The sequence below is a fragment of the Talpa europaea genome (assembly GCF_964194135.1).
Source record: "Talpa europaea genome assembly, chromosome: 7".
NCBI classification, from domain to species: Eukaryota; Metazoa; Chordata; class Mammalia; order Eulipotyphla; family Talpidae; genus Talpa; species Talpa europaea.
The window spans coordinates 37,884,449-37,908,130 of NC_140074.1; the positions used below are offsets into that span (position 1 = coordinate 37,884,449).

Genomic DNA, 23,682 nt, shown 5'->3' on the forward strand with positions numbered 1-23,682 from the left:
CTTTAGTTCCTCTCAGTGGTCTGTCTGTTAAAGTTTGTTTATATTTATTCAGAATACAACGACTGGTCCCAGGAGTGAGAACCCCAAAAAGAGGGAATAAGGGAAAGCTCTATTCTTTAAAGACCTACACTTGAAAGTCACACAGCATTATTCTGAAGTATATCAAAGTCCCAAAGAGCATGTGAGATGGGATAAATATTAGTGTGACCCTCTTTGGAAAATCCAATCATTCATGCCAGGCAAAGAGATGGAGACTAGGGAACAACACAAGGGATAACCCAGATGAGAAAAGTACAGATGGTGGAGTTTGGGTATAAGAAGGGCCTCGTGGTTAGTGTGGCAGGGGCTGGGGCAGTGATTGACAACCAAAACACCTCCCTTTGCCTCCAATGGATTCTTTGCTTGTGGCTTCAGTGTGTGTTTCTCATGTCGTGGCATGATGACATTTTGGACTGGATAATTCTGTGCTGTAGAGGTGGCAGGGGCTGTTCACAAGCATAGTAAGATATCTAGCAGCATGCCTAGGCCCTACCTAGATACCAGTAACCACACCCCTTGCCAATGCGCAGTTATGGTAACTGTTGAAGAACAGTAGAGAGATCTACTTGGGTTTATGACAAGCACCCCAACTAGCAGGCACAAAGCTCCTGCTGCAGCCACTCCCCATATACTGGGAGACTTCTAGACATCCATTCATTTTCCTAGAGGGCCCAGATTTTCACCTATGACCCCATGACCCTTTAGCCTTAGGCCTGGCAAACAGGTTATGCCCTAATTCACTTTTTTAAAAAAAGATTTATTTATTTTTGCATACAATAGCTGGGGTGTAGGGGAGAGGTGCTGGGGGGGGCGGGTGGAGGGTGAGAGGATTCACCAGAGACAGAGTGGGGAGCAGAATAGGCAGACTGACTGAAATACACTGCTGAGGGGAGCAGTGGGCAAGACAGGGGAGGTCTGCTGTGCCATGTGGGTCAGCTCCCTGGCTGGGGATCGAATTCTTGCTGCTGTGGCTGCAGATAGCTTCATTGTGCTGATACTTAACCCCTTGCACCACCTGAGAGGCCCCCTAATTCACTTTAAATTCAGATTGATTGTCTTCCATAGACAATACGCATAAGTTGATACATACAAGAGGATATAGGAAATATCTCTGCAAGGGCTTGTGCTAACTGAAAGGTTTTTATAGTTAGAAAGCATGTGGGAGGTGGTTATTAGCAAGGGAAAGAAAGATGATTTCAGGCAATGCCACATTAGTTCAAAGGAAGGGTTGGGGAGCATCTTACCATGCAGGGCCTCACTAGTGCCAATCAGGAAATTCTGATGGAGGAAGATGGCGCCATGCACTTCTGGGACATTTGGAGCAAGCACACCTGGGCTAAGTTTTGGGCTCAGTTGAAACCACAGTTAAGTTAGATGTTAAGCCTGGGTAGGGCCTGGCATGAAGGACTCCGTATTTTCAATTTACAATTATAATTTTTTTTTCTATTTTTTAACACAATCGAAAGTATCACCAGGGAGAAATGGTTTCTCCATATCTGGCACACAAATAACAAGTTTTAAATAAGTGGTTGCTTAGAATGAATTGCATGTAGGAAAATGTCCCTCATCCAGAAGAATGCCCAGGACCACCTCTCTGAGAGCAGTCAGATCTGGGCTCCTTTACTCTACTTTTCAAGTCCATGCACAAGTGTCACTTCCACCATGAAGCCTTCCTCGATTGACCTCATCCCAGTTGTATAAGTTTCCCACTCAACCCTGACACCCATTCGTTTTTCTTTCTTTTATTTTTTTTATAAATTCTTTTTTTTAATTAATTTATTTATTTATACATACAAGCATTGGGTACAGTCAGAAGCGCAGGAGGGTGAGAGAATTCACCAGAGCCAGAGCAGGGAGCAGAGCAGGCAGAAGGACGGAAGTACTCTGCTGAGGGGAGCAGCAGGCAGCAAGGGAAGTCTGCGCGCCATGTGGCCGGGGATCAAACAGGCGCTGCAGAGGCTGCAGGCAGCTTCGCAACCCAGCACTCAACCGCTGCGCCACGGGGGAGGCCCCTCTTTTGTTTTTTTTAAAGATTTATTTTATATATTTAAACAAGCACTGGGTACAGTCAAAAGCGCGGGAGGGTGAGAGAATTCACCAGAGCCAGAGCAGGGAGCAGAACAGGCAGACTGACAAAATACACTGCTGAGGGGAGCAGCCGGCAAGACAGGAGAGGTCTGCCGTGCCATGTGGGACCCTTGCCGGGGTCCAGGGATCAAACCGGCGCTGCAGAGGCTGCAGGCAGCTTCGCAGCCCAGCGCTCAAAACTGCTGCACCACTAGGAGAGGCCCCCCATTAGTTTTTCATCTTTGACACTAGTTATTTAGTGTCCTAAATATTTATACACATGTCTTATCTCCACTATTCACAAAGTACCAAGGGCTTTGGAAGAACTTTGGGACCATCTGTTTCCTCAGCCTACTGCTTTCCCCACAAAAATAATATTCTGTCACATTACATTTGACATTTTCTAGAGCATATATGAATTATGAAGGAAACTTTCCCAATTTGTATTCCTTTGCAATGTACAACCTAGGAATCATTTTCTTAATAATTATTGTGCACTTACGTGGATGGAACTAAAAGGAATTATGCTCAGTGAAATAAGCCAGAAGGAAAAAGAAAAATATCAGATGGTTTCACTTATAGCAGGAATATAGGGGAACCCAATAAGACATCAGTGTAAAAAATATAATAACAGTACAAAACACAACAAAACAAAAATGGACAATTATAAATCAGAGCCATCCTGCAGGGGAGGAGAAGGGAGAGGGATCAGAGGGAGGGAGGGAGGAGCACAGGGGACTGAGGTGATGGTGCACGGGTGCATTGGGGAAGGAAACTCTATGGGGACTACACCTGAGGGGGTGGGGGGAAGCAAATATTGTTTAAAAATGAACAATGATGTAAAAAATTAAAAATATATATATATAAAAATTATTGTGCACTTATCAGCGCTCAGGACCTAGCCAACAAACCTTTACATGGATTAACTCATTTTATTCTTCCCATAACCCTATGAAGTAGAAATGTCCTTATGTCCCATTTTACAAGTGACTCACCGAGAGATCAATTAACTTGCCCAATGCCCAGTAGGAAGATTTAAACCAGGCAGTTCATCCCCTGTCTGCACATTCCTAACTGCTGTGACCCACACTGTCCCTAAGCTCTTCCTAGACCTACACCCCATCCAGTTCCCAGCAAGACCACAGCCTCCACATTTTTCCTGCATAGAATTTCTCCAGCAGCAAGTGACTGGGCTGCTGTCACCAAAGACTGGGACCTGGGTTATGAATTCACTGTGTTGCCCAATCGCAGGCCGCATGCTTTGCACGAAGCAGGCTCATCATTTTTGTTAAATACACAAAGGGGGCCTCCCTGGTGGCGCAGGCTATTGAGCGCAGCGCTGTGAAGCTGTCCGCAGCCTTTGCAGCGCCGGTTCGATCCCGGCCCTCTGGAGAGGGTCCCACATGGCGGGCAGACCTCTCCTGTCTGGCCCGCTGCTCCCCTCAGCAGTGTATTTTGTCAGTCTGCCTGTTCTGTGCCCCACTCTGTCTCTGGTGGCTCCTCTCACCCTCCCGCACATCTGGCCTGTACCCTGGTCCGTGTATTAATTAATCAATTAACACATCTGGCCTGTACCCTGGTTCTTGTATAAATAAATAAATAAATAAATAAACACATCTGGCCTGTACCCTGGTTCTTGTATGTATGTATGTATAAGTAAGTAAATAAGTAAATAAGTAAATAAGTAAATAAATAAATAAATAAATAAACGAAGAACGTAATGCTGGAAGTTCCTCCTGAGGTCTAACCCCTGGCCATCTGCCAGAGCCTATAGCGGGCCCTGCGCGCGGGAGCCAGACGCGGCACCTGCGGTCTTCGGCCACCAGGGGTCGCCGCGGCGCCGGGGAGACGGAGGGCGGAGCGGCCGAAGATCGCGGGCAGCATGTGGACGCTCGGACGCCGCGCGGCTGCCGGGCTCCTGCCCCGATCGGCCCAGGCCCGCGCCGCGGCCCCGCAGCCGGCGAAGGGCGCCCGACCGCATTCCCGCCCGGGCTGGCGCGCCGGGAGCGCCGCCGCCTGCGCGCCCCGCCAGGCCGTGAGTACCCGCGCGGGCCGCGCGCCGGCGGAGGGAGTTGGGGGGGGGGAAGCGCCGCGCACGTCCGGGGCGTCCCGGGCACGCGCCGCGCGCCTGCTCCCGCGGGGCCCGGGAGCGCGCTCCGTGCGGCCGCGCGCAGGCTGAGCGCACCGCGGCCCGGAGCCTGCGCGCGGCCCTGCAGCCCTCGCGTCCTTGGCTCGCGCTTACGCTGGCCCTGGCGTGTGCTTTGTGCTGCAAAGCAGGGGAAGTGGCATCCTGCCATGCAACTGCAGAGGCCGGGGTCGGGGGTGGACGCAGTCTGCTCTGTGGGACCAGCGGTCGTCTATACGCTTGCCACGTCTCTTTTCCAGAACTTAAATTTAAGCAGTCAATATAGAGTAGGGACTGTCCTATGCATGCCTGTACTATCTGCATTATCCGGATGGGTTACGAAATACAGAAACGTAACAAAATCCTGTAGGTAGTATATATGTAATATCTGTGCAAGCCTCAGCTGCTGTGAACATGTTTCCTCCTGGAAGAGAAATGTCCAGGCCGCTCAGTCCAGTAGCTGGAGAGCAGCCCTTTTGGAAAGTGGCCTGCGGCGGGCTCCAGGCAGAGGCGTGGCTTCTTCCTTTTCTGGGAAGGGAAGATAAAGGGTAACCAACACCCTTTTTGCGGAGCTGCTGTGAGGGTTGAAGTAGATTCACTTATAAAGTGTCTCTTCAGCACTTATAATTCCACTTTCTTGCCTTGGGGTGCAAAATAATGTTTGTCCCAGGGACTCCACGGCCTGAAAGGAGGAAGCCCTAACAGTGACTGTGGGGTTGAGGAAGATTCACAGGAGCATGGACCTGCTGTTTAACCGGGTTTTGAAGATGTCAGGAGAGCTAAGTGCGGTCCAGATGGGGAGAATGGCAGGGCAAAGGCCAGGAGGGAGGCTGCCTCTCTGTGTAGCTGGTGGCTGGGTGTATGAAGACAGCAGGTGAAGATCCTCACACATTTGGAACTCTGGAATTTGGACTTTAGCTTAAACTCCCCCACCTTTCACCCCCACATGTGATATTAGGCCCATAACATGTCTAGTAAGCTTTGGCATGGGTTGCCAACACTCCAAGTTGGGACCTAGATGATGAATTTCCCAGCTTCTTTAGAAAAATAGACAGGCCAAGCTGGTCTGGCATCCTTCTCTGTAGAAAGAGGACATTTATTATTTTTATTCCTTCTGAGCTGCTCTCCCACAGAGCTGCCAGGACCTGCACTTCACCCCCGCCTGTGTGGGTATGTGGATTGTTAGCAGTTTTTAATTTAGGAGACTGACAAGATGTGACATGGACTTTTGGATGGTACCTAGTGACTACTGTGGCTGAAGGCTTGTTGATTCAGAAGCTTGTCCAGCTCAGGGCTGGCACCCAGTAGGTGGGCACTCAATACACAGTGGGATGGCTAAGTGGTTGGCAACCTCTGTGACCTTAGGCCTTTTCCATACTAAGTTAATCATGATCATTTAACCTCCCCAGCCCACAGTTCCCTTCCAGGCCTGCAATACTTGTTGGGCTGGGTGGAATGACAGTGGCAGCTCCGATCTTTGTCCTGTTTCATTCTTTTTCAAGGTCTTACTGTCCTCCTGTTGATGCCTCAGGACGCCTACGTTCCAAAATTCCTCAGGACCTGAGTTCATTTAGGGGTCTCTTCCCTCTCCTGATTTTCTGTACCTCTTACTTCTCATTCTACAGCAGCTATCCAAACAGACATAGAATGGCAACTACGTATATAATTCCAAATTTTCTAGCAGCTACACTGAAAACAGTAAAGAGAAATAGATGACATTAATTTCAATAATATATTTATGTAATGATAGTATATCCAAAATATTATCATTTCAACATGTCATCAATACTGAAAAACAATTACTAGATATGTTACATTTCTTTTTGTGATCATTCCTCCAAATCCAAATCCACTTCCAGCTAATGGCAGTTCTGATGTTAAATTTTTAGCAAAATATATTAGATTTTATGAAATTCACAAATGAAAAGGTTAATTACACACTCAGGATGTTTCGAATACTCTCAAATTTTACAATAATGTCATTTTTTAATTTTAAAAATTAAGTAAAGCTTGGGCCTCCCTGGTGGCGCAAGGGGTTAAGACACAACCTATGAAACTACCTGCAGCCTCTGCAGCACGAGTTCTATCCCTGGCCAGGGAGCAGCCCACATGGCGAGCAGACCTCTCCTGACTCGCCCACTGCTCCCCTCAGCAGTGTATTTCAGTCAATCTGCCTGTTCTGTTCCCCACTCTGTTTCTGGTGAATCCTCTTAACCCCTACCTCTGGTCTGTACCCCAGTTCTTGTATGCATAAATAAATCTTTTAAAAAATTAAGTAAAGCTTAACATCCAATTCCTGAGTCAGTTTCAAGGGTGTAAGGGACACGCCCACAGTGATAGCTCCAGAGTGGGGCTGTGCAAGTCAGTGAGGCCCCTGGGGATCCTCATCTGAAAACAACTCCAAGTCTTAGAAGCCTTGCCACAGGGAGTTTTTCTCCCCTTCCTCAGAGCCAGCCTTTCTGTACCCCTATTTCCTCCTCTGTTCACCTCAGCCCTGTGCTCTCTGCCTTCTTTTTTCTGAGCCTGCAGGGAGAGAGGGGCACTATGGCCTAAGAGAATAACTGACAACCTCTAACCCCTCTCCTAGTGACAATCAGAGAACCTCTGGAGAATGTAAATCTTACCATAAACCTCATAAAGCCCCTGATGCCTCTCCAAGATAAAATCCAATAGTTTGCCTTCAAAGGCAGCCAGCCTCTCTCCATCACCTGCCTTGCTGTCTCCACTCTGTCTCTTTCATTTTCTCTCTTAAGGGGCTCCACCCCTCTCACCTGGGGCAGGTCCCTCTGCCAGAGCCCCCTCTCTGGCTTTCTACTCGCTCTCCTCCCATGATTTCATCTGTTTATCCACCTGGGCAGTAGCACTCACAGGGATCAACTCAGATCCATCTCCTGAGAGCTGGGCGCCTGGACACTCAAATAAGGAGGAAACCAACAGGTCATGCTGTCTCCTGCAGATCAGGTTGGGAGGACAATAGCCTGCAGTCAGAACCTCTCTCCTGGACATCAGCAGGCTTCTGCCTCCTCTACTTTTTACTTTTTTTAGTCAAATTGTAGGAGCGTAGTTGATGCTTTGCCTCTGCTCCTGGCATAACCACTACATACCACGAGCAGCCCAGAGCAGTCCTTCTAGTAGCTTCCATTGTGGTAGACTTGTTCTGTGTCTGTGCAAATAGCTGCATGAAGCCACAGGACACTTGACCTATGGCCAGTATTACTGAGGGACTGACTTTTTAATTCATTTCAGAAAATTTAAATAGCTGCCTGGAGAACTCAAAGTAAGATTCTGAAGAAATATTCCTGCAAAGCATTAACACGGTTACTTTTTTTTTTTTTTTTTTAGAGGCATGTATTTTTATTTATTTGTTTGTTTGTTTATACAAGCACTGGGTACAGTCAGAAGTGCGGGAGGGTGAGAGAATTCACCAGAGCCAGAGCGGGGAGCAGAGCAGGCAGAAGGACCGAAGTACACTGCTGAGGGGAGCAGCGGGCGGCAGGAGAGGTCTGCGCGCCATGTGGGACCCTCCTCCGGTGGCCGGGGAGCAGCCGGGGATCGAACCGGCGCTGCAGAGGCTGCGGGCAGCTTCGCAACCCAGCGCTCAACTGCTGCGCCACCGGGGAGGCCCTGACACGGTTACTCTTGAATACAGAAGTGGTGATGTTTAAACTGTGCATTAAGGGACTATAATTACTGAAAAATGGTAATGTTCTTAATTTTGGATTTTAGAATTTAAGCCTCCATTGCCTCAACCGAATTTTGAATGTCAAAAAGCAGAGTGTCTGTCTGATAAATTTGAGGACAACTGGAACTTTGGGGGACCCTGGGTAAGATAAAACACCTTCTCTATCTGAAATCACTTCCCCCTCCTCTCCTGCTCTTCCCCCCTTATATTACACAGCATATACATACATATACACACTCCTAGTACACATTATTTTCAATGAAATACTAAATTTTATGAATGTACCATAATTCATTTACCCCTTATTGTTGGGCAATTATGTTGTTTCCAGAATTGTGTTATTCTATTTGATATCTTAGTAGCTACAGTAGGCCAAGCTTCTATAACAAATAGACCCACAAATGCAGTGGCTCAAACTGTAGTGGTTTTGTGTCCCCTCTCTATGGAAATCCAGACTGTACTCGCGCCTGTGAAATGATGACAGGAGGCGGCTCCCTCTACCTTCCAGCTTGGCTATCACTATGTCTTCCTGTCCTCTGCATGGTCAAGGCCAGGTCACCCTGTCCAGGTTCCATTTGGCAGGAAGACACAGGCGCAGGGAAGGCCTGGGGGTATCATTTTACCTCCAATTACATTTAGTGGGTTACGTGTGGTCCCATGCACCCAGCTCCCTGCAGTGATGCTAGAAAATGTAGTGTAATGGGTGCCCTAGAAGAAGGGCCATGGGTTCCAAAGGGTGCCAGGCACTGCTGCAATCTACCCTCTGCCACTGATACTCACATGGACCTCCTTATACACACACGGGGATGGACAGATGGAGAGGAGCACCATAACTGCTACACACTCCCATTCAGAAAAGAGACGTGTCCGTGGCCCATGGCAGCAACAGAGACCCTCTGGGCAGCACTGGGACAATCACCGTCCTGGGAGAGGGGACCATCCCTCCACAAAACTCCAGTTCTGCGCCCTGGAGGTGCCCCCTGGTTTGTCACCTCTGTGTCCCTAGGGTGGCGAGCAGTGGAAATATACCCTTCTGGGAGAAAGCAGTCTTGCCACCCACTTCCTGCTGCTGGCAGGTTTGTTCCAGAGGCTGACTTCAGCTCTGGTAGGGCAGGCTTATTTGTCTTTGATAACAGAATTTTCTCAAAACATTTATTAGGCTTCTGATCTCTTAAGTCCCAGTCAGTCCCACTGCCAGTGACCACAATCAAATTTCTGCTCTGCATAGGAGCCTCCAGCTGCCTTCTTTCTTTGCATCCTCACCCCATGCCCAGCCCGCTCATCCTAAGGGCAAGCACATTGACTGGGGACCAGCCACCTGAGTTTTGCAACAGGAATGAAGTCTCTTTTTTGGCTTAATGAGAAGGCTTTGTTCTTCAAAGTCTTTACCTCTGCCTTTGCTTTCCCATCTCTCTGCTAGTGCTATATTCCATCCCCCTGCTGATGTGCCAGATTGCTCCTGCCTCATTGTTTCCATGTCACACCTGCAACACAACAGCAAGAGCCACCCCTTCACGGGACATTCTGACTGTCCCCAGAGCCACAGGCTTAGTAAGCGCGCTTACTAGGCCACTAGGTTAGTGCAGAAGCAGGTGGACAGTGGCCTTGCAAGCTTCCAACAGCAGTGTTTGTGTTCATGGGCCCCTCCACGGCCTCTTGGTGCTAGGGCTGCATTGGCATAGGGTGGGGTTGTCCTCTAGTGGCACCATTTCCAGACTCCCCCCTATACAGACTGTTGGGTGTTGCCCCACATCTCTCCAAGCGGTCCTTTTTTTTTTTTTTTAAGATTTGGGTTTTTTTAATGCATTCAAGAACTGGGGTGCAGGCCAGAGGAGCAGGGGGTTAGAGAATTCACCAGAGACAGAGTGGAAAACAGCACAGGCAGACTGACTGAAATACACTGCTGAGGGGAGCAGCAGGTGAGACAAGAGAGGTCTGCTGCGCCATGTGGGTCACCTCCCTGGCTGGGGATTGAACTTGTGCTGCAAAGGCTGCGGATAGCTTCATAGTGCTGAGACTTAACCCTTGCGCCACCAGGGAGGCCCCCAATCAGTCCTCTTTAGGTAGGACCCTTGCTGGATGCCCTAAGTGCAACTCCATTTTCAGGGTCTGCCTCTGGCCTCTGGGAACCGTGACTGGTGGCAGAGGACAGCCAGCTTCAGCCACGGCTCGACCCTCTGCAGTTAGGAAGCACCCACCAAGCTCTTTAGACTTGAAACCAGAGTCAGGTGTGTCTGTGTTTACCCCAAACACCTGCAGGCACATGTCACCCTCTCCTCTAGGTTCTCTCCAGTTCACCCTTCACTGGCTGGGATGGGTCCTGTAGCCTTCCCCAAGTTGTGCCCTTGATGGGGGTGATGGGCTAGGTGGGGAGGGGTGACATGGCACATCTTCTGTCTTGCATTGATTATCTAGTCACCACTGATAGGTTACTTTAGGCCTCTTAGAAACTCTCAGATGATGCAGTGGTCTGGGATACATCTTGTCATCTACAGGTAGATGCCCAAAGGGCTCTAAAACCCATACATCGATGTTTATTATAGCAAAATGTCTTTTGTTAACATTCATATACATAAATTTTACCACTTAAAAATATACCATTCAGTGGCTTTTAGTATGGTCACAAGATTGTATGACTTTCGCCTGTAACTAATCCAGAACATTCTCATCACTCCAGTTAAAACCCCATACTTGTTAACATCCCTCCACCCTGTCTCTGGCTTTATAGCAATTTTTAAAAACTAAAAAATAGGGCCTCCCTAGTGGCACAAGGGGTTAAGCACAGCACTATGAAGCTATCCACAGCCACTGCTGCAGGAGTCAATCCCCAGCCAGGGAGCTCTACACATGGCGCAGCAGGCCTCTCCTGTCTCACCTGCTGCTCCCCTCAGCAGTGTATTTCAGTCAATCTGCCTGTCCTGTTCCCCACTCTGTCTCTGGTGAATCCTCTCACCCCCTGCCCCCGCAACTCTGGCCTGTACCCCAGTTCTTGTATGCATAAATAAATCTTAAAGAAAAAAAACCTGAAAAATAGTGTGTATATCCAGGAATGTCTCCAAGTCATGTATCTTTGATAACTTTTCGAAAGATGAGCAGACCATGCAACTCAAGAAATACTGACAGAATGTTACCAGCCCTGAAAGCAAGCCTCCTGCTCACTCTAGTTATCTAGAAACTAGTTAACTCCTGCCCCCACCCCAGAGTAACTGCTTCAGTTAGCTTTGCTTGGATTTTTACTTTATATAAACCATATTGTGAAATATAAACATGTTTGTATGTGACTTTTCAGTCACAATATTGATGTGATATTGGTCTATATTTTTAAATTTATATGACACAGGGGTTAACATCTCAGTGCTGTCAAGCTATTGCCAGCCACTGAGGCATGAGTTCAATTCCCGGCTGGGGAGCTAACCCACATGGTGCAGCAGACCTCTCCTGTCTGCTCCCCTCAGCAGTGTTTTTCAGTCAGTTCGCCTGTTCTGCTCCCCACTCTGTCTCTGATGAATTCTGGATGCATAAATAAAAAATAAATCTTTGGGAAAAAAAGTATAAAGCCTACCTATGCTAATATGAAATAATTTCCAAGACATATTAAATAAAAACTACAAGGTATTTCATTTGTATATGAAAAAGAATATAAAATCCTGGAGGAGACTTCCTTCATAGTTGCTCTGGATAGGGACAGCCTATTTGGGAAGAAGGGCTCTCTCTTTAAACCCTTTCATGCTTTACTCTGTGCTTGTTAGATATTTGCTATAGACTTAAAAAATGTGTTGATGTTAATAAAGTGGAACAGTTTTACAATGTATGTTTTTGATCGTTTTGTGTTTCTCCTGCAGTTCTCTAGATGAGACCACCTATGAAAGACTGGCAGAGAAGACACTGGACTCCTTAGCAGAGTTTTTCGAAGACCTTGCAGATAAGCCTTACACATTTGAAGACTATGATGTCTCCTTTGGGGTACTTCTTTGCTTATTTTCATTTTTCTGTTCTCTCCCTAAGAATTTTAGCTCAGAGATTTCCCCTCCAGCAGAGTTAAACAACCAGCAGCAAGCAGTTATGGGTGGGACCAAAACACCAGGGTTCTTGTCCCATACCAGCTCCATCAGGCTAATGATGTTGAGTCTCTCACTTAGCCTCTTTACGCATAATTTCTGCTTAAAAATACAGATTCTCAAGCTTCACTGAAAACCCATGAAGGCTAGTCAGGGAGGGACCTAGTCTATGTTGTCTCGTCTTGCAGGCATGGGAACACTGCACGGACTGCTAGTTCTGAGCACAGAAGAGATATAGTCCAAGAGGTATTCAGACTACAGACTCCACGCCCACTCCCGGGAGGTTCTGATGAAGTGGTCAGGATGCATACTTTTGGAAAGCTCACTTAGGATTTTAATGTGGATCTCTGAGTTCCACCCCCAGAGATTTTGATTGAATTGGTCTGGGTGCGGCTCAGGCACTGAGGGTTTTCAAATCACTTCCCAGGTGATTCCAATATGCAGTCTGCATGAGAACCTCTGGGCTGGATGAAATTTGAGCCCCAGTTCCGGAAGTCTAGGGAGTGCTGTTCTTTATCAACTGGCCACTGGGTGGCAGAGTTGAGCAAGAATCCACCTATGCACTTAGAATTTCTGTCTATGCCTTAGGGAGCAACTTTTTTTCCCCAGTGGCCTAAAATCCCCTACAGAGGGTTAATCCTCTTCATAGCAATTAATATCAGGAAATGTAATCAAGTGTGCATCTTGGATTAAATCATGGAATTATTGAGGTCTGGCTAAAGAAACAGAGATGGTGTTGGCTATTGTGTGGGTTGCTGGAGAGAAGGGACCCCTCAGATGTAGCAGCCAGCACAGTCTTAGAGGTATCAAAACTGTTTGTAAGGACAGAGAAGAACTTGGTGGTAAAAATTGAGGCAATAGTGCAAAAAAGGGGTTGATTTCAGGGCAGGACTTTAGAGATGCTTGGGAATCACAGCCTCGCCAGCTTGATCAGCTGAGGGGTGAGCAGAACTGGGGAAGTCACAGATCTCTGCCCCAGCTTTCCCATGGGTAAAGAAGACTTGGGGAAACCAAGTCTCTGGCCAAAGTGCACACTTGCAAATATTTATTATCATGCCACAAAGCCATTGCACACCTATTTCTATATGATCAGTGAAGCCTAGCTTGACCCAAGCTCCTCACATGAATATCTCATTAGAAGCAAAGGTGCCAGAATTCTAGCGTCCGGACTGTATTTATCTCATTGAATCAAGCAACAAAAAGCTCTGCTCAGTTGAGGGTCGCAGGCCCTTACCTGATCCGACCTTCAGAGTTCCCGTAGAGAATTCAGCTGCTGGGCCTTCCAGATTCTATAACACGTTCCTGCAAGAGAAGAAGCACCTATTTTCCTAGCCAATCCATATACTTTGAGTATCATTGCACTCACCCAGGCAAAGTGATTTTTTTTTTTTAAGATTTATTTATTTATTTATACAAGCACTGGGTACAGTCAGAAGCGTGGAAGGGTGAGAGAATTCACCAGAGCCAGAGCAGGGAGCAGATCAGGCAGACTGACGAAATACACTGCTGAGGGGAGCAGCAGGTGGCAGGAGAGGTCTGTCGCGCCATGCGGTGGACCAACCGGTGCTGCAGAGGCTGAGGGCAGCTTCGCAACCCAGCGCTCAACCACTGCGCCAACGGGGAGGCCCCAGGCAAAGTGATTTCTAAGAAATCTTCACATCTCTAGTGCAGATGTGGAAAGCTAAAGGTACAGAGCAGCAATTTGTATAGCTTGGCCTTCTGATTAAGTACTTTGAAATGCTGTTTACCCTGGACTATGAATTCCTTGAGAATCCTCTCAGTGCTACCTTATATATTGTACATACAAGATAAATCAACTGAAAGTGCATTATAAACAACAGAACACCTGTAACACTGTCACTTGGACTTTGCTGGAGTACAGTCTTTCCCTGCCCTCAGCATCCAGTGGGATCTAGCCTTGTCCATGAAGCCTTTCTCGATGCTCCAGGCAGATACCACCCTCCTCCCTTGCCCCACACTGAGGCTGACTTTGTGGAGCACTGGCTGCCCTGTGCTGTAACTCTCCATTTACACATCAGCTCCCAGGCTGGACTGAGCACCTTTGCACCAGGACACTGTCCATTCTCGGTATCCCAGTGCCTGGAACAGCACCAAGTACATAGCAGAGATTTTTTTTTAAATATTTATTTATGCATACAAGAGCTGGGGTATAGGCCAGAGGTGTGGGAGGTGAGAGGACTCACCAGAGACAGAGTGGGGAGCAGAACAAGCAGACTGATCGAAATACACTGCTGAAGGGAGCAGTGGGCGAGCCAGGAGAAGTCTGCTGTGCCCTGTGGGCAGCTCCCTGGGCAGGGATCGAACTCATACTGCACTGGCTGCGGAGAGCCCCATAGGTTGCATCTTAACCCCTTGCGCCACCAGGAAGGCCCCATGGCAGGGATTTGGTACATGTTTGATTCACTGCACTAAGGAAATGGGGCCCATATCCTTTTCCAAACACACCTTCATTGATGCCACTCGGCCTTCATATCTGTTTTACCAGCTTGCTACTAGCCAGGTAGGCAAAGGAAAGCAGTAACCCAAGAATGCACTTGTTCTGTTTTCTCCCTGTGAAGTGGGAGAGTTGAGTAGCTTCTTGCATCCTGTGGTCCAGTGGGGTGGGTAATGGTGCATGTCAGTGTGGGGTTCCAGGCCTAGCCAGTAAAGAGGACTGTCCCCCAGTGCTGAAGGTACCTCCCATCACTAGGTAAACACAGAGTCCACTGCACTTGACCCCAAAGGTCTGACTGGAGACTGTGAGAAGCACCAGCTGTTTGAAGAGTTGCCTGGAAGCCACCTTCCTTTTATTCCAGGTGGAGCCCAGTCCTCCTAGAAAAAAATTTTTTTTTTGAAGATTTATTTATTTTAATACAAGAACTGGGGTATAGGTCAGAGGCGCGGGAGGGTGAGAGGATTCACCAGAGACAGAGCGGGAAACAGAACAGGCAGACGGACTGAAATGAAGTACACTGGTGAGGGGAGCAGCGGGAGAGACAGGAGAGGTCTGCCGCACCATGTGGGAATCTCCCTGGCCGGCAGGAATCAAACCCACGCTGTAGAGGCTGCGGACAGCTTCACAGCGCTGCACTCAACCTGCTACACCACCTGGGAGGCCCCTCTTAGACATTTTAATAAGAATTGCTTGCTGCCTTGTCCTTCCTTCACTAACTTGACAAGTAACTGCCATAAGCACAGCCTATTTTAAGATCAGGATCCCATGTAAGAATTTTGGACATGGGAGCCTCCCTGGTGGCACAAGGGGTTGGGTCACAGCACTGTGAGGCTGTCTGCAGCCACTGTAGCATGAGTACAATCCCCAGCCAGGGAGCTACCCACATGGCACAGCAGGCCTCTCCTGCCTCTCCGGCTGCTCCCCTCAGCCGTGTATTTCTCCGGCTGCTCCCCTCAGCCGTGTGTTCTGCTTCCCACTCTATCTCTGGTGAATCCTCTCACCACCACCCCTACCCCGGCCTGCATATCTGGCCTATACCCCAGCTCTTGTATACATAAATAAATCTTTAAAAAAAAAAAGAATCTCTGGGCCTGGGAAAAGATTTCCCCACCCATTGACAAGTACAATTTCAGCTTCAAGGTAGGGACTGTTTGCAGACCCCTGAAGACTCTCTCTGGATCCTGGGTTATGACCTCCCTGCTCAGGGGCATCATTTTGTTGGATGTGAAGACAGGGTCTGGGTTAGCATCCTGAATTTGTATTTTCTTTCTAACACTCCCTAAATGAATTACTTGCATTTTGTAAGCAGCAGGTTCTTCAACTATTAAGTGGGTGACATAAGCCTCAAACTTCTCCAGATTTTACTTTAGGACTAAATAAAACCAAAGTGCTTCAGATGCATTATTTTTATTCCATAAGGGAAAGTCAGTGTTTAATATTAGGAGTGTGAGAAACCACACACGTGAAATCCTCAGACTGCATGTACTATCTCATGTGTGTCTGTTTCTCCAAATGAGTTGGCAGCAGCAAAAATCACTGTTTTTGCTCCCACTGTGTGCAGGGCTGCTGTTGACTGGCAGGATCACCAGCTGTGGCCAGGCTCTGTTCTCAGAGGTTAATGCCCATGTCTCAGCAGCTGCTAAATATTTTGACTATCTCCCTCCTCCTCTTTCCCCCGCAAGTTTACCCATGCACCTAAAATAGACTCAGGTTGCCCCTTAAGGAAGAATAATAATAATGAGCAAAATACCCTCTTGATCTGGTCCACTTGCAGATAGTGTCAAGCGCATAAAGAACCAGTGAGGCAGAGCTAAGAAGGCAGTTGGGAAGAGTTTCCTTTCTCCTCTTGCCACTTTCCTTGGGAAATGGCTTCAAATACCAATGAGGGAAAATCTCATTACACTGAACAGGAGCAGGGGTGGTGGGGGTGGGCAGCAGTTGAGTGTTGAGATTGTCTGCCTTGTGCTTAACCTTGGCACATGTTATCACAGCGCCTGGTTGGCATCCACTCCCTTAATTCATTTGCAAATATGGTTTTTGCATTCATTCAGTATTTTGCAGGGAGAATGGATGTGCTAGGATGAAAAGATAAATCTGTTTTCCAGGAGCTTCAAGCATTAGAAGGAAGGGGGCAGGTGGCCCATAAATAAGCCAGCAAGTCAGATGTAGCAAGGACAGTATAGAGGCTGTAGGGACATGTGCAGGTCTTGGTCCCAGCTGAGGGGCAGCAGGTCCCAGAGGCACCTGAGCTGTGACCTAGGAGGAGCTGCGTGTCTTGTGCAGGTACAGGGTAGTTGGAGCAGGTGTCAGGTGCAGGACACAGCTTGAAACTGAGTTCTGGAAGTCTTCTCATGGTTCTCTCATTAATATGTTCTTCAAGTTTCGGGGTTGGGAAGATTGGATTTTGGCTTTCAGCAGATGTACCACCCTCCCCAGATTTGACCTCCTGTTCTAAGGTGTGATGGTGATCAGGAGCTGGTACAGAGCCCATAGCAACCATCAGCCCCTCGTACTGAGTCCCTGGAGAAGGCAGCTCGGATGTCATCCTGAGGATGGGGTGCAATAAATAAGACTCAACCTAGAACCCACATCTTTAGACCCGGCTCTCTGCCCTTTCCACTGCATCCTATCACTCCCCACATGAGGGTATAACGCACTGTGGGGCATTCAAGGGCCACAAATAGTCAAATTAGAAATGTGCCTTCATTCCCTGAATGTGGTATCTCATGAAAAAATAAGGCATGTGAAAGTATTATGGGAGGAGGAGAGGATGGAGAGTGGCCACTGATGAGTGCAGGGTTTCCTTGTGGGGTGGTAGAAATAGTCTGGAATTAAACAGTAATAGTGTTTGCACCTTTATGTTGTTTTTATACTAAAAACTGCAAAACAAAATTTCTTAGTTTTAAGAAATTTTTAAATCAATGAGATGTAGTTTTACCAAAATAGTAAACTTTCAGGAGAAAAAGAAAACAACTCGTATATACTATGATCCAGGCCCATTGTTAAAAATGCATTTAAAAACCAGCAGCCAGTACCCGAGTGTGAACAGTTCATGTTATTGAGAGAGTGGGATCTCTGAGCCCAAACAGACCTGGGTTTAAGATAAGCTCTGCCAGTTACTAAGTAGTCATTATCACACCTTTTGTTTCCCTCACCTGTAAAGTTGGGATAATGACCCCTACCCCCATGTGGTTCCCATGGAAGCAATTATACAAAGTGCCAACACAGTGCTGCCTCTGAATAGGTACTGAATAATGGTTTATATTTTCTGTTGATGCTTTCATTTTATTTATGCTCTCTGAATTCTCAATATCTCTATAATTTCTCTACATTTTTTCAATCAAAAAAATGTTTTTTTTTCACTCAATTATGCCCTCCCTATCCCACAGCTATCAGTTATATTACTATTAGGACTTTCCCCCTCCATTTCAAAAGTTTTCGTGTTTGTGAAAGTGTGTGTAAGAATGATTCAGGGCCCCACAATTGCATGGGGCTTTGAGGGGCACAGAGAAAGGCTGCCACATATCTGCCGCTTATAGTAAAGAGGGCTCTTTCCTGCTCACCAGTCCCAATAAAGCTAACTTAGCTGGTAGCTGTTTCTTTAATATCCTGTCCATTCTGAAGACCTAAGGCCTGGGGAGTAAAGGGCTTCTTTGTTGAAAGGGTGTTTTCAAATTTAAATGAGCATTTATTGAGCAAAAAAGTCCTAAGGGTCTTTGAAGAATTCAGATTCTATAGAGGGAAATAAGCTGGAATGGAGAGGCTGAGGAGCTTAAGAGATGCCTGGGAAGGGTTTGGAAATAAAAAGTCTGGTCTGGAAAATCTGTCTTCTACCAGCAGAGCTGGTTACTGCAATGCAGGTGATTTGCTTACTGCTTTCCTTCTTACTTTTTTCCTTTTGTTTGTAATGAACTTGTCATCTCTATGTTTTAGGCTTATTTGTACTCTGGTAGTATTGGTGCCTATATTTTCCACCTTCTACTATAGGTTCTGGCTGGTAGCAGAGAGAAGCAATATAGTGTCCTCATTTGGCAGCAATTAGATTTCAGAGGATCCCAAACATCGCCCAGGGTTTCTGTTTCCTTGTCTCAAAACAGCAAGTGATCATTCTCACCTTGCTGACCTCAGAGGGAACTGGGGAAATCACAGACACCTCGAAGATCTTTCGGGTTTCGTTCCAGATCACTGTAATAGAACAGATATCATAAAAAAATTGAGCCACACAAAGCTTGTTTCCCAGTGCATATAACTTCCGTTTACATCATATTGTAGTCTATTAAGTGAGCAATAAGAGATTGTGTCTAAAAAAAGAACATACTTTAATTTAAAAATACTTTACTGCTAAATGATGCTAACCATCATTTGAGATATTAGAAAAATGGCACCATCAACTTGCTAGGTGCAGGCAGGTCACAAACAATCGATGTGAAAAACAGTATCTGCAAAGTTCAAGAAAATGAGGTACAACTGCATTAGTGTGACTAATCATAGTCTGATTCTGAGAACAATCTTCTGTTTACATAATCTCTTATTTCTAATCACTAAATTAAAGACATTCCTTTATGGTGTTAGTGTGTACCTGTATACTTGGAAGTGTTGAAATCTAACAAAATATGACGCTACTATGAAAAAGTGGTAACTTTATCTTATTTTCCTCCTGCCTTTTTTCCCACTTGCTCCACTAGAATGGAGTTTTAACAGTTAAACTAGGTGGAGATTTAGGAACCTATGTGATCAACAAGCAGACCCCAAACAAGCAAATCTGGTTGTCTTCTCCATCCAGGTATGTTCAGAAGTCAATCTATCTTGACAAACTTGATATGACATTGTATCCCATTTAAGAAATGTTACTTCGTATATTAGTATCTTTACAAGTGAACCTTTCCTGGTGTTTTACACTCTCACTAGGAAAGCTGACACTGTTTATGTAACTCCCCTGGTGATAGTGTTGTGGTTTTTGGAGTCTGTGGGTTTGGAGTGCAGGGTCCTTGGGTTCACTCTGGGAAAGGTTTCACCAGAGCTTCCGTATCAATGACACGTGGCGAGTTTCCCTGGCGATTTTCTCCACAAGACAGAGACTTTAGTTATATTTAAAGGGCAGGTTTATTAGGGAAGGGATAAAACAGTTAAAGACATTTAGATAGACACAATGGGCAGGAAGAGCTGTCCCAGAAGGGACAGGTTTGCTAAGAGAGGCCTGCATGGTTGCAGGCAGGTGACCTTGACAGGTCATGGGCAGGCAGAAAGGCTGCTGCCCTGCAGAGGGAGAGAATTGGTGAAAAGAGGCACCTGCATAGTCACAGGTGGGCAGTGGGCATGCTGCCCCAAGCCTGTGCAGAGACTGCAGTGATATAGTCTTCTTCTGTTTGGGAGGGCTCACTCCTTGTGAGTCGTCAGTTGGTTGCTAATTTTGGAGAACTATGTAGAATTTGAAAAGGACCAGAGATTCTACAGTGGGCTCAGTCTCCATATCTTTACCTTTGGGGTCTGTTGGGCTCAATCGCCTTAATATTTCGACCAGGCCTCGGGATACTAGTATACTAGTGTCTACCATACTAGTTTCCTCTGTTCTGCCCCCACCTCCTCGTGTGAGCCAGGTTTCTGGTCTTGTGGCACATCCTTGTTCAGTTTTTTTTTTTCTATTCGTGTCCTCCATCAATAGTTTCACTGCTGTATGCAGACAGATAACACGATATGAACAAGATTCAAAGTGAAAAGTTGATAACTTTTCAAAACTAGGCCTAGAGCATTTTTTTCTCTATCAAATCATCGCCCTGCCTTATAAAAAGCTACTTTTGATATTGCAGCATCTGACAAACTGTACTTTGTCTTCAAAGCAAGTTAAAGTTTAACCTCTAGTTTGTTTTGAGCACCTCAGCAAAGGGCTGATTGAATTCCTTTTGCAGAACTGGACTGTGCTCTTTGTGGGGCTGGGGAGCACTTTAAGCGGCTACTCCAGACATTTAATCCCTCCTGCCTTTTCCATTGATGTGCTTTCCATCTAGTGGAAGAAAAGATTGTGTTGGGGCCACCTGCCCTGCAACTCCAGGCCTGAGAACAAGCAGGAAGAGAGCTTGTGGCTGCTGTTGAAGTGGTTGTTAGAAAGTATAAGAGAATCATGCACCAAAAGCTTCCAGACCAGTCTTCCTGGGTCATTCATTAGCATTTCCAAAGAGAACATATTGACTGTGACTTGGGAAAAGCCCAAATATAACAAGCCTGCAGTTCTTTGAAAGAAAGCCTAATGGTGTTTGCATTAAAAAAAAAAAAAAAAAAAAAAAAAACCTCCTCTCCTGCCCCAACATTGTCATCATTTTTAGGCAGTTAATATTACACTGTTTATCTTACTATGAGATATAATTCTTTGTTCAAAATAAATAAAGCCCAATGCCTCCCTCCTCCCAACCCCATCTAGGAATTTAGTCATAATTCAGCAAAAACAACTGCAGAAATCATGTCCTTTCTAGCAGTCTTCTTCCAGAGATTATACTGCTTTTTACACTTTAGATGACTTAAGTGGGGGGCCTTTACCCTTTGTGGACCTGTTATCTATCCTGTTATCCTGTTCTCTTTGGCCTCTGTCTTACTAACCCTGTCGGTGGCTTGAGGAGAGATGTACATTCTCATCCTTCATGTCCAGAGACCAGGTGAACCAGCTCAAATGGAGCTATTAGCTTGGGAGATAGTGGCTTTCAAAATAGTAGGCAAGGCGCCAGAACCAGCTATTGGCGATGATATAGTTTTTGGAATTAATGGGTTTGGAGAGCGGGGTCCTTGGGTTCACTCTGGGAAAGGTTTCACCAGAGCTCCCCTTTCAGCATGTGGCAAGTTTCTCAGCCCACCGGTGACTAGGCAGGTGCTCCTTTCTGCCAACTCTCTGTCCCTCTGCAGGGCAGCAGCCTTCCTGCCTGCCCGTGACCTGTATCATGCCAGGCTTCTCCTCACTGACCTCCCTCAGTGGAGGCTGCTCTCCTGCAACCATGCAGGCCTCTCTCTTAGCAATCCTGACCTTTCAGAGCAGCCCTCTCTGCCCATTTGTGTCTATGCAAGTGTCCTTTATTCTTCTGTCCTTTTCCCTAATAAATCTGCTCTTTTAAATATAACTAATGTCTCTGTCTTGTGGAGAAACTTGCCTGGGAAACTCATTGCATGCCGCTGATAGGGGAGCTCTGGTGAAACCTTTCCCAGAGTGAACCCAATGACCCCATTCTCCAAACCCATCAACTCCAAAAACTACATCAGCTCCACTGAAAGAATTTCCTCTGTATTGTTACTGGAAAATGAAAACGTCCATATCATATTGGACACACCTACCAGCAATATGACCTACCACAGGCATATTTAGAAACATATGCTACTAGAGAAGACCAAATTCCTAGGAACTCCAAGTTGTGTTTTTTTATTTTTTTTTTAAAGATTTATTTTATTTATATAAGAACCAGGATACAGGCCAGATGCGCGGGAATGTGAGAGGAGTCACCAGAGACAGAGCAGGGAACAGAACAGGCAGACTGATGAAATACACTGCTGAGGGGAGCAGTCTGCTCGTCATATGGGTTGCTCTGAGGCGGGCGTGGATCGAACCGACACTGCAGAGGCTGCGGATAGCTTCACAGCACGGTGCTCAACCACCTGCGCCACCATGGAGGCCCCCTACTTTTTTATTTTTTTTAAGATTGATTGATTGATTGATTGATTTATACAAGCACTGGGTACAGTCAAATGTGGTGCTACCAAGAAACTGACAAAAGAGAAACTCTAGAGAGTAATAACTAGGCACATATTTTTTTTCTTTGGGTCTTTCTATTTAAGACGAATGACTAGTGTATCCTCTGGAACAATTCAGGGGATAATGCTCGAGATCTGAAAATGTGTGAACCCCAAGGATGAATCCCCAGGTGTCAGATTCAGATCTTTTGCTTTTCCTAACTCACCGATGACAAACTATGTCCAACGGTGTTTTTGAATTTTGGCCATTCATACACCATTGATATGACTTATCCCTTAGCTGTCATCACATCATTTTAGTGCATTCATAATGTACAGCCACTACCTCGAACTAATTCCAAACCATGTTCATCACCGCCCCCCAAAAACCCACCCCTGTATCCACTAAGCAGTCACTCTCTATTCCCTCCTATCCTCAGTCCCACCAGACTATTTTTTATTATTAAATTTTTATTTATTTTTGCATAGAAGAACTGGGGTGTAGGTCAGAAGTGCCGGGTGGGGGCGGAGTGAGAGGATTCACCAGAGACAGAGTGGGGAACAGAACAGGCAGATCTACTGAAATACACTAAGGGGAGCAGCAGATGAGACATGAGAGTCTGCTGCGCCATGTGGGTTAGCTCCCTGGCGGGAAATCGAACTCAGGTCTTCTCAGGGATAGCACTGAGACTTAACCCCTAGGCCACCAGAGAGGCCCCAGACTGTTATTTTTAAGAGTACTTTTCTTAAAGGGCTGTGCTCGTAGACTTACTGTTTATTTGTATTATCTCCTAGTGGGCCCAAGCGGTATGATTGGACCGGGAGAAACTGGGTGTACTCCCATGACGGGATGTCCCTCCATGAGCTGCTGGCCAAGGAACTGACTGAAGTCTTAAAGATGAAATTGGACTTGTCTTCCCTGGCCTATTCTGGGAAAGGCACTTGATATGCAGCCCATTCTAAAGACATTAACAGCTCTCTAGTGAAGACCCTGGCTTCCTTCTTCATCTGAGCATCCAATTTTTCCCAACCCTGCTTTTGAGGACAGTTGCATCATGTGTGGCAGCTCTGTGAAAAGACTGTGTCACCTCCCACCCTACCCCTGAGTTCAGATTTGTTATTTCCATAGATATTTTGGATTTATGGTCTGCTTTGCTACCTCACGGGATATCCCTATCTCTGATGATGTTCACTCATGCCTTTATTTATTATCTTACAACAAAAAAATAAGAGGAAAAATTCTGGAAGAAATTAATTTGGTTCAACATTCATTCCTGGAAGAACTTAACCACAAAAGCTACATGGCCAACCTCACCAATCTGTCTCAAAACAGCTTATTAAAGGGTGGCCAGTAGATGCTCCTGTGCCTCAAAACATGTAAACACTTCTAGCCCTTGACTATTGAAGTTCACCAACGATCTGGGAATTCTCAAGCCTAAGACTATTCCCCCTCTGTACTTTGTGTCTGCCAGCTGTGGCTGCACAGGGTAACTCAGAGAGAAGTGTGTGTGTGTCCCATACACACATACATATACATACACACAGTTAA

General features: G+C 46.4%; 1 protein-coding gene across 1 annotated transcript; it reads left to right on the forward strand.

Annotated features, from left to right (window-relative positions):
• Positions 1 to 3,988: 3,988 nt before the first annotated feature.
• On the forward strand, positions 3,989 to 23,079 carry FXN (frataxin; the record flags this gene model as incomplete). Its single annotated transcript, XM_084238476.1, has 5 exons — positions 3,989 to 4,141; positions 7,958 to 8,055; positions 11,756 to 11,876; positions 19,112 to 19,209; positions 22,929 to 23,079. The coding sequence occupies 5 exons, from the start codon at positions 3,989 to 3,991 to the stop codon at positions 23,077 to 23,079; spliced, it is 621 nt and encodes a 206-aa protein (XP_084094602.1).
• Positions 23,080 to 23,682: the final 603 nt, after the last annotated feature.